Source organism: Drosophila sechellia, chromosome 3R (assembly GCF_004382195.2).
Source record: "Drosophila sechellia strain sech25 chromosome 3R, ASM438219v1, whole genome shotgun sequence".
Lineage (NCBI taxonomy): Eukaryota > Metazoa > Arthropoda > Insecta > Diptera > Drosophilidae > Drosophila > Drosophila sechellia.
In genome coordinates, this window is record NC_045952.1 from 25,302,649 (window position 1) to 25,314,645 (window position 11,997).

General features: G+C 43.6%; 1 protein-coding gene and 1 pseudogene across 1 annotated transcript; one reads left to right on the forward strand and one right to left on the reverse strand.

The window, feature by feature from the left end:
- Positions 1-2,031: 2,031 nt before the first annotated feature.
- On the reverse strand, positions 2,032-2,633 carry LOC6617085. Its single transcript, XM_002041377.2, has 3 exons — positions 2,569-2,633; positions 2,360-2,515; positions 2,032-2,299 (listed from the first exon to the last, which is right to left on the reverse strand). The coding sequence occupies exons 1-3, from the start codon at positions 2,594-2,596 to the stop codon at positions 2,181-2,183; spliced, it is 303 nt and encodes a 100-aa protein (XP_002041413.2). The 5' UTR covers positions 2,597-2,633; the 3' UTR covers positions 2,032-2,180.
- Positions 2,634-2,771: 138 nt separating this feature from the next.
- Positions 2,772-3,517, forward strand: LOC116801607 (annotated as a pseudogene).
- Positions 3,518-11,997: the final 8,480 nt, after the last annotated feature.

Consider the following 11,997-nt stretch of genomic DNA (forward strand, 5'->3'; position numbering starts at 1 on the left):
GACCTCCAATGACTATTTTTTATTATTTGCTACTCCAACACCAGATTGAAAGAGCAAACTTTGGGACCAGAGCAAACTGAATTCGACCAACTTGTTGGCCATTTTTCATTGCTTGCTGACATGCAAATACCACACACACATGCACACAAACACAGAGGACACTCCCGCATATGTGTAAATATTTAAAAACTTACGGCTGTCGGCAAAGAATAAAGGAAATTACTTGTGTGTGCGAGTATCTGGCTTACGTTTAGCCAGCGGTTCTGCAGTATATGTGGCATCCTGACACTTGACGATACCCCGTAGCAGACATAATCCTCCGGCCATATATCGCTATCTGTGGCGCATGTGGCTCCTGTTTCCGTTTCCGTTTCATAGCCATAATCGCCATGGCCAGTGTCGTCGCATCGCGTTTGGCGCTTTGGGTGCTTTGTGCACTCGCAGGTGTTCGCGGCAGTTTTCGCCATGTGTCATGCCAAATCAGCAGCTGCAGCTGGCCAGGATTATGGCTTCAGGTGCGTAGCAGCCGATCGAACGAAGGGCGGTGGCGGTGCAATTAATTAATCTGATTAGAGCCTTTCGGGCGGCAAAGAAATCCCGCTCACTTTTGCTAATTTCATTAATGGCTTGCTCGCCGCACACAGCCGCGTGCCATTTTGCGGACAAGTGGCGCATTTAATTAGGCTAATAAAGTAATTCAGCCAGCGAGTGTAAATGAAACAAGCGGCGCACAAAGAGAACGCAGATCCTGCCGGAGTTTCTAGCGCGAACTGCTAATAAAACAGGCATAATGAGTTAGCAGTAGTTGGGCGGCGCAGGAGACGCTGAAGTGGGTGGCCAGCTATTCACCCACATATGAATATATATTATATATTACATATATCCTGGTTGCTCCTTCGTGCCAGGCTCAATAAAATTAAATTATCCCCGTTTATTTGTGTGTGAGTGCGCGCTTTGGCTGAGTTTGTTGCAAGTGATAAACTGATTAGCACTTTGCCTGCCGCCTCTACAGGCGACTGGACCATGAACCACGGATTCCGGACCATGGTCACCTGTACCAGGGACCACGGACTCCGCAATCCAGACTCCGGATCCCGCACCTTGGTCGCTGGACCTTGCAACAAAATGGTTACCCGAACGCGGGCTAACGTGGCCGCTAAAATCCTGATATAATTAATTTCATAAATCATGCTCACTGCATGCGTATATTTATGGGTATAAATCATGTAATTAACTGGAGCAGCATAGTCCCGACCCGGGTCAACATATGGCCAATGGCCAATGGTCGATGGCTGGGCGAGTCGGGAGCCGTGGAGGCCATGATAAACAAGATATTAACGACTTAATTTACTGCAGCCCGTGTGCCGCGGCAAGTGTCTGCATGGCCATAAAGTGCAGGCACGCAACACAAATATAAATGGTTGAATAAATATGTATGTATATATGGAACGTAAGTGATGAGAGCTAACGCAAAGTGGTGCACCCTTTGGATTGCCAGGATTGCAGGATAATGTTCATAATTCTCCGAGTGGCGTAATTATAATTATAGTTGTTTGCAAAACGCAAGGATAGCAGCACTAAAAAATGCACAGGGGAGTAATAAATATTAGTATGATTTGCCATTTATCAATCACAATCATTTTGTTTTATGTTCATGTTCACTGAATACTAATTATAATATGTTTTATTAGTACACATTTTAAAAAACGCATAGACCCCAAGCAATTGAATGTAGCGCATTTAACTCCGCGTCTCTTGTGTGAAATTAAAACGCTTAACGGTCGTGCAAATTTCCCCCTTCTGGTAACCCTTTTAACCGCCAATTTTTCAATAAACTGCAATAAATGTTTATCCATTTATATGCTTGATGCAATTCTTCTTTATGTTGCTACTGTTGCCGTTTGTTTTTAAAAGCAAAGGTTGCAAAAAAAAAAAATGCACCCATATTAATGGCCGTTCTGCACTGCTGGGTAACCACGAACTCCCGCACCCACAAAGAACTGCGAGTCCTTTTGAAGTTAAATTGGCTGATTTAAGTAAAATATTTTATTCACTGCCAGCCTATTATGGCAGTTAAAAGGGGGTTAAGGGTTAAACAATGGTTTTTTAATATTATTCGGTACAATTTCGTATGTTGTGCGCCATATTTGCTTCACAATATTATTAATAAATGTTACTAACTAAGCGAACATTTCAACGGAGCTGTCCTTTTTGTTCAGCTGCTGCAACAAGGAATAGGCCTTGCACTTTTGTATGGTGGCTCTAAAGCAGTGTCCATAAAAGGGTGTTTCTTTGAATTCTGCAAGCATATATGAAGTATGTGACCCATACTGATTATTCACTGTACTGCCTAACTTACTGTACACGTCCGGTAGCTTGCAGTTGATCATTTCCATTTCGCAGGTGCTCTTGAAACTGGTGTAGCATCTATTATTATAGCCACATACCGCACGCTCGACCCAAGCAGCGCAGTTGGTACAATTTCCCTCGCCCTGCGTTGACCTCAGATACGATACTTAAAGCTGGGTTTGAAGTCGCTGTCAGATACTCAATATGCCACAAACTTACCCAGAAGAAGCAGCCAAAGAACCTTCATGGTCGACTGGCCGAAGGAAATGATCTTGCCCCACACAGCCGTGAGTTGTGGAAATGATTGGGTGTGGCGAATGGATTTCAGGGAATTTGCATAATCACCGCATGACTCGAGCCGTGGCGAGGCCTTTTACTTTATTACAAATGAAATTAGAAGGAAATTATAATTGCTGTAGTGTATGCAGCAAGGCAGGAGCCCAGGAACCCAGAAAGCAAACTCCCTGGATGTTGCATGTTCCTGCCGCCAGCAAGGAAATGAAAACGCCCCCATGTGTGAGCCAAAAAGCCAACGACCTGGGCAGGGCAGGCACAAACTGCAGAGCGGGGAAAAAAATAAACACACCGGAGTCGGAGGAGTCCTGCCGCAGAGCAACTATAAAAAGGACACCCTGCAACCGTGTGTACCGGAGTCTCTATTGGTGTCAGCCAGCAGCTTACAAAGTCAGACGCATGTGTTTGTGTGTGTGTGTGCTGTACGAAGGACGCTCCCAGCTTTTAAGTATAATTTTCCAGATACACAGGCCGAGCACTGGAGTCCAGGTGGCAACTGCTAGACAAAAACGATGTGCACGCCCCCACAAAAACACACATACAGAGCGTACAGGAGCACAAGGAGCAGAAGGACCAGCCAGCTAAACGAGTAGGTGGAGAAAATTTAATATGATTATGTTGAAGTAAATTGCTTGAAACAAATGTTGCATGGGCATCCGCCCAGCGATCTCCACATATATACATACACCTGTGCATGTGCATATGTATGTGCATATGCATGTGCACACACCCATCTATTTGGCAGCCAGACTTTGATTCACTCAGTTGGCAGACCTTTAAAAAGCAATTAAGGACAATACGATTTGGCCCTCAAAGGCTACAAGCTGTCAACGAGTTAAGAATGATGGTGGGTAAGTGCTCCCCTTATTGTGTGGCCAATAAAATACTTTATGGGCCTCTGTGATTTGTAAACAATATAAATGAAATATATTAGAGCTAGCAACAAAGATAGGATGGTATTTGTATTTTTTACATTTCGATTAAATTCGATTCATTAGACCAATTATTACCGCCTCATTAGCGAGCTATCATATAATGATATGCCATTATAGCTGTCATCCCGTTGGTTGGTCATCCGAATGTGTAACTCTAATACTAATTAGAATTATCAAATGATGTGCACACGGATCCACAGAAAAAGCTGTGGCAGTGAGAACATTGTTGCCAATGTCTGCGATGTGGCATGCCGCCGTTGGCAAATCAATTGACATGCCGCGATGCCAACCGTCAACAGCCCTCAGTCCATGATAATTAAATTGCGCATTGCATTTTAATGCAATTCAATTAAAATATAAAATATTTTTCAATTGGTTCACTGAAGCGGTTAGCCGTCGTTCGACTCCGAGCCACGTAATTAAATTAATCAACGATGCTTTCACTCATTGCTGCCAACGTCTATCTGCTACCAACATGTGAAACAATTCGGTAATACGTATATATTTCTCATGAAAAATAAATAGCAAAAAAAAGGGTTCAAATTATGTTATGTTATGTATTCAACTTATTTGGTGTCTCTAAAATGTGGGCTACCGGAGAAACCTCAAAACTTCCCCAATTATTACAAACTCATTGACTTTGGCTTAGTTGATTGATTCTTCCCTTTCCCAATCAATTGCTTTTCAAGAAGTCATTTTATTTTTTTTTTACCGGTCAACCGCAATTGCAATTGAACGTTTAAACCCGAAACCAAACAGAAATTTCTGATGCTGTCTGCGGCTTTGCCTAATCGAAATTAGCTTTGGCCTCAAATAGGCGGTGGCAATTAGCCATCGCCGCGTTCTGGCGGCTTCTGGTTAGGGATACGGATGCGAATGCGGAGGTGGGCGCCTGATGATGTCACATTCAATTGAGAGCAAGGACCGACATCCATTAGCCCACTGTCACGTTGGAGCCCTTTTTTTCGGTGGACAAATGCTGCACAAAAGCGAAACAAAATAATTTAAAGCCTGGGTGGAGCAGCCAACGCACAGAGCACAGCAAAAAAAAAAAAAAAAACAATTATCTTCGCACTAAAGCCAGTTACAGGCTGCCGCAGTGGCAAATGATTGACACAAGGCTGACAGGCATTGCAGCTCCTGACATGAACAGGATCAACGGGGAAAGTCGGGCAACTCGTAGCCAGGATAGACCCTGCCAGACTCGCGCTGATGTTTTGTAATCTGCTTAAATGTAAAGTTAACAATTTCGCCCATTTGGTCAATTTGGTCAAGGCAAAACAAAATGCAAAACATTCACAGCCAGCAGTAGTGGGAAACTTTTTGAGAATTGAATGCATGCATGGGATCCTGTTTTTGTAAAAGCTCTGGGGCTCAAATGCACTCGCATCGAGGCTCGAGAGTGCTCGTCATTTTAGGCTGCTGGTGTAGTGCCACTTTGGCCAGACCCTGGGGTTTCAGGTCAATGGTTTGGCCAAAGCGGCAGACAAACGCACAAAGGGTCACTTGAGTGCCATCTTCCACGTGGCGTATGAGTAATATCTGCTCAGCAGGTGAATGAGGCACGGCACGTTGGGGCACCAAGACGTTGCGGCCTGTTAATTTGATTTCTTGTCAAAGCAAACGGCAGGTGCCAACCAACAGCAGACGGTATCCAAGGACGCACTTTTGACTTTCTCTGGTTTGCCGTTGACGTGACAATTTCACACGCAACGCACACGGTCGCGTTTGCTCAGCATAAATAAACAATGGCTGACAGGATACATGAGCATTTCCTTCCTGTGCTGACTTCTCGCCGCATCGAAGCGATAAATGGTTAACTCAAGTCATTTAGAACTCATTTGAGGAGGCATCCATATAAGGTATATAAGGTCTTTAACAAGATGGTTTTAGTGCACATCAAGTCCCTCGAAAAGTGCACTCCTAAGTGCAGTGGTTAATTATGCAAACTGCAGCATTAAATACATAATTAAATAGCTCGGCCATTGCATTTGCATACTGGGACCACCAGAAAAAACCCACACCCAACTCCAACCCACCCCCCACCACTAACCACTGGCCAATGGCAGCTTAAGTCTTCCGCTTACAAAACCGCGCTGTGCTTCATGAATTTCATACAAAATGACAGGCGGTTGAGCAGTGGAGCTACATAGTACAGAAAAGCTTCATAAAAATAGCCAAAGCGCATTAAAATCGTGAGCGCATAAAAAGAATATTTTAAGCTAACAAAAATGGCCGCTAAAATGGCGGGAGAGAGAGTAGGAGAGACTTTGTCGGAAAGAATGGGCGCTTAAGCTAAAACGCTCCACCAAAATGGCCGGCAGAAAAGGGAATGATAAGCGCCGTTTTTTATGGAGCCCAGAGGAGCGGGCGATGCATGCATAACGCTGCAAAATGGTGACACATTTCAATTGGGGCTAGAATGGAAAAAGTCGTAGTCGAGCTATAAATGCTCTACTTTTATGTAATTAATATCTAAAAATAGATATTGTTGGTCAAAATATAGATTGTTTCCTTAGTTCGGTTAAGATTTGTTTTTCAGTGTTAGTACTTTGCGATAAATAATGAGAACTTACCTCACATAACTGGTAATAATGCAAAGATACCCTGCAATAAACTCACTAAATCTTGAACAACTTTGGCTACCTTGGAACACCTGGGTCGTTCTCTTTTAGGGCATAAATCGCTTGGTCTAGTGCGGGGATAAAAATCAACACCAAAGAGCTGCACTTTTTAGCCTTGCCGCCATGAAAGGCGTCCCACACATATACACACGCAATTGGGTGGCTGTGAAATTGACAATATTTCACTGGTAAAAGCCGAATTTAGTTGCAGTTTGGCATCCGTTTTGGCCCATTGAACTTTGCCGTTGATTGCGGCAGACCCCATAAAAAAAAGAAGAGGGCTCAGAAAAGCAAGGAGAAAAAAAATGTGAAATACATAGCCAGCCGCAAGGGGTTGCCAATTCAGCTGGGCTCTTTAAAAGCTGGCTAAAAGCAGTCGCAGGCAGTCGGGCCGACAGGTCTCAACTGGGCCTTTAAGATGGCAAAAAATAAAGCGCAGCCAGGCGTGTAAAATGTTATCGCAACATCAAATTTCATACATCATAAAACATATTGGCTTAGAAAGTAACAATTTTGATTGCGGTAAGACGGAACACAGCAATGGGATCCTTTTGGGGCAAGCAGGCGTGGCATGCAATGAGGCGAGATGCTGAGACAGGGTTCCCAGGACCCTAAGCGGCTTTTGGGCTGCCTGCGTGCCTGCTCCTTTCTCGTCCTTGTCGCTTGCCTCCTTATCGCCATCAAAGGATCTGTAGCAGGCTTCACGGCGCCTTTAAGTGGGCCATTCCGGCGCAATTTTGGGTCATGACGACAACGCCACGAGCTCCGTGAGCTCATATGTGGTAGTTTTCAGGGTCTGGATTCAGACGCGCAGACAACGAAATGACTTTATAACTAGCTGCCAGCCATAAAGCTCCGCCCACTATGTTCTTCGATTCCAAAACTGATGCCGCTGCTCCTGCTGCTAATCATTGATTCGGTCTCCGGCTCGCTGGCAAACTTTTCACTGTCCAAACTTTGGCTGAAAGTCAGGAGCGAAAAGGGCTCGAACAACTTTCGCTTACGGAAACAGGATGCGATCGTCTTCGGTGAGTTGGGCACTTTATTTCTCCACTGACGTTGGCCAAAAGTTAAGGGGGCAACAGATGCCGCTGCATTCCGAGACTCTCAGGTATAAATCAGCAGGGAAAATCAAGTGTGCGGGCCATGTATGCAATTAATTTTGGCCCAGTGCGTGGTAGCTGGTAACCTGGAAACTGCAGCCGGCGGAAATGGTTCGAAAGTTCAGTTCGCAGGGACAACAATCGGGTCGACAACCTGCCAGGCAAAAGACGGTATGGGGCATGGGGCATGTAGGCGAGTATCCTTGTCTGCCCGCATTGTTGCCAACCTTTTTGTCGTTATCCTTTTGTCTGGCTGCAAACGTGGCCAAGTGTGGCACAACTACACACACACATGCGTTGGCACAGAAACACGCGATTCAACTTCTGCTTAGACACATTCACTTTTACGTCAGTCAAATTGCTTGTGTGTCACTGGTTATCCACACACAATTGTGGTCAACAGTGTGTTGCAAGAGATGACAGAATAAAAATCATTTGATTTAATTTATGGAATTAATTTGGAGCACATTTAGTATTTACCAATCACATAACTGCTCAGTGTGGTCAAAACGAAGAGTTGACAGCCATAAAATTATTATTAATTCATACATTCCCATTAAACTTACGCAATGAATGATTAATAATCTGTCTGTCAATTGCGTATCCTAGCTGTAATCACTGGCTGATACCATACATATTTGATATAATTATTGAGCAATAGGCCATGTTTAAAATAACACTGAGAAGGTTGATGAATTAATAATATATCTGAATTTTTATTTGGTTTGATTAAAAAGGAATGCATTTAATTGTTAAGAATGTGTAAAGCTTTGAATAAGTTTATAATGTTTTTATCTGCAGAATAATGCAGGTATTTTTTTAAGATAAACCGTTCATCTGTGCTAAAAAGTTGACCTCAACTATGGTATACACAATATATGATATTCTCTGCTGCTCGGCTCAGCTGGTTGTTCATTTGAATATTTCATCTGGCTTTGACGCTGCACTTACTTTCGTTGCTCGTTCCGGGTGCACTTTAAGCAAGCTCCTTGCATCTTGCTCCTTGCCAGTGTTTATGTCGCCGGAAGTTAAGTTTTCACATGCGGTTAACGTCGCCTGGAGAGGCGGCATCCCGCACCGAGCCGTCCTCCTTTTTTGACCCATTTGTGGGGCCAGGAAAGACAGCAGACAGAAGACAGTATCCATAAGACAGAGCAAACTCCGGGGCTGACTGGCGTTCTGCAACTGAATCTGAAACTGCCATCCAGTTCTGTTTCAGTTTCAGGCAGTTTTAGCCATGCATCTGAGGCCTGTCGGCTGCCTGAATGGGAATGCAAATGCGGGACACACACACACACACGCGCTCGTTCACCTAGCTTATATATTGTGTAAATATGAAAAGTACTTAGTGCAACAATGCCGGATTATAGTTAAATTTATTAGCTAGTGTGTGCAGCTGGCAAATGGGTTGATGCACCACTTTTGCCCATCCTTTCGGGCCATAACTCACTCCAGTTTAGAGCGTTTGTGGCGTTTTGGTGGAAACTGCAGCAGCAGCAGCAGCAGCGGTAGCTGACTACATTTTCTTGACTGACTTTGCTGCTAATTAGTTTTGCAACTTGTGCGCTCATGCGGATGCAGCTCGTCCTGCGTTCTTTGCTTTTGGCTCAGCCATGTGATAAGTGATAAGAGCTTTAGCCAAATTTAATTTGCAATGCAGCCACAAAATGTTGTTTATCCAAGCAATGCATATCAGCTTTTGTGGCAGTTGCAGTCGCTTGTTTATTTGATGGCCAAATAAATTCTCGGCAGCCCCAAGCCGAAAACGAACCCAGCCATCGAGCTGTAATTAATGATAGGGAAACAGAGATGTTTCCTGCTAATTGACATGTGGGGGCGAACGAACCGAAATCCAAAAGATATTTCAAGACACGTGGTGTGGTGTGGTGTGTGCGCCCAGGAAATGAAGAGATAACATTAATCCAAGCTGAATACCTTTACGGACTGCATTAGTGATAAAACATAATTGGAAAATCCACTTCACATGCAGCACTCAGTGATTATGCTTCAAGTGCCCGGGTTTCTGGCAATGATCAAATCAAATGCATGGCTGTAGCTTAATCCGACTTAAAGACTCACCCACTTTAAGCAGGCAAAGATACATTTGCAAACGTTTTCAGTTTTTCCGCTCGCTGCGCTCCATTTGTATCTTTTATTCTGCCAACTGTCAGCAGCAGAATCAGAATTTCTGTGTCACTAAGCACTGAACCCTCCCTCAGTGTAATTGTCGAGCAATTGTATTGGATGCTGATAAACAGGAAAAATATGCGTTTTTATCTACTCTGAGGACTTAATCTTGTCATACAAATATATGTTTCCAACTTAGTTTTACTGCATTTATTTTTGCAATTAACCCATATTTAAATATTGATATTCTACATCTTATATTTTGTATTTCTCATATAAAAAGTGTACCGAAAATTCGCTGATACCAAACTTTTTTCCTGGCAGTTTCGTTTCACTTGATTTTTGTTGCGATTTATTGTGTGACAAAACCAAGTTTTATCCCTGACATTTTTTCCTTACATCGACCATTTTTTTGTTATTGTTGCGATTATTATGATTCCTCAGTTGACTGCCGGTCCGTTTTTTAATAAATCATTTCCGCTGCTTGAGCTGGGGAATATTATTTCCGCTTCCGCTCGACATCGTCCGTTGTGCCCCGTTCCGTTCCGCTCGGGCCAGAATTTTGCATGGCTGCCTTTATCCAACAGTTTTCAGTTTTCAGTTCCCAGCTTTCCCGACTCGGCCACAGCCGGTAAACGAAGAAAGCAGTTGTGAAAGCCAAGCGGAGAGAAACCAAACGGTTTGGAATCATTGAAATAATTGGCAAATCGATTGAAGCTCCACCGACAAAAGGATAGCGCCATGGGGCCATTAGGAGATTAAAAACTACCCAAAGCTAGCAATTAACCAAATGGAGAAGAGGAAATAGCCGAAGTCATCCAGATGCCATACTCATCCCCGATCTATCGGTATCTCGTACTTATATCTGCAGTATCTGTAGCATCTTCCATCCTTGGGAAATAAACAACTCGGGCGGAGCTCAGCATGCGGTGGTAAATGGCAGTAAAGCAATAACTGTAACCATTTATTTTTTGGCAACTACCCTCACACACACACGCGCACAGTGGGTGTCCTGCACTAATGTCACCACAAAATAAAAAAAAAAAAACCGAAAAACGCAATGCGATCTGACCTCAATGAGCGCTGGGATTTGTTCTCCGCTGGCCACAAAAAAGAGATACGGAAACTGAAAGGATATAAATAGTTCAAGTGGGTTGCCGTCTGCTGGAAATTTAATTCGTTTGTTTGGCAACAATTTCTGAGAAATTCCACCGAAGAATTGGAGCGCCAGCGCGCACTCGAGACAATGGGAAAAAAGGGCACGAAAACTCCGACAAGACAATCGACAGATGGGCGGGCCGGGCCAACTTTGCTCCGTTTCTGCCAATTTCGAGGGCTGAAATGTAAGCGTTAAATGCATTAAACTTGCACAGGACGACTCGAAGGAGCACGGGATGTGCCAGCTGGAACTGGTAAGCGGAAACGGAAACTGCTAAATAAGCTTACTGGGCTACAAATGGCGCAGCAACATCTCCTGACTGTCAGTTGGCAGGTGCAAAAGTGGAGACTCGCTAACTTTAACCACCCATAACCACACCATCCATGCTCCACTCGCAGTTTGATTGTTTAAATATTTCATGAGATTTTATGGCAAGCACATGCTCACCCCTTTTTTCAGCCCTCGCCCTGCCACGCCCCTTCATACACATTATATTGATTCGAGACTGGCGTGCTGCACCCGCTGGATATGAAATCAACAGCCTCCACTTGAGTACCCCAACCGAGGCACAGATCGCACATAAATACCACCATACCAAACTGACGAGATGGAGGGCAAAAATGCATTTAAAAATTAACAACCCATCATAAAACCGGGCCAACAACTCGGAACAAGTCCTGGCCATAAAACAGTCTCGGCCCTTACTGACCAACCAGATCGAGTGCTTACCTCCACGCCACTTGAATAAAATATTAATTTATTTATTTCACTTCCTGCTCTTCACGAATCTCGTAAAATGCGTGAGGCCGCGCATAAATATGAATTTTACGCTTTTATTATGAAAAATTCTGGGACACAAGATGTAAAATGTATAAAATATAGAACAATTTTGAATATAATGGAATAGAAACAAGAAGAAATAGAATAAAATATGAATACAATAATAAACTAAACTAAATGGCTTAATATGTGATTTTAAGAGATTTATTAGAATTTGCAAATTTTCTGAATATTATGTGTAATAACTTTTCAAGCATCCCTAACAAGAATACTCGTTAAATAAATAAACTTCTCAAATGGGCAAGGATTAACTGGGATTTTATACAGCGAGTGGCTTGATCTTTGCTTGCCTGATCTCCCGATGAAAGTTGGGCCATCAATTCCAGTTGCCACCTTACCCCAAAGGCCACCCGCCACCGAACATGAACCAATTAAACGATTAACTCAAGTGCAGTTTCAATGGCAGCAACTTAATTTACCGCAAACAACCGCAGCAGTTGCAGTTGCAGCAGGAGCAGCAGCAGCGCCAGTGGCAGCAGCACAAACAAACAACTCAGCAGGATTCGCAGCAAAGGACGCGGGAGTATCCCTGGCAACTGTCCGAAAGTTGTCGAAAAGTTTTCAAG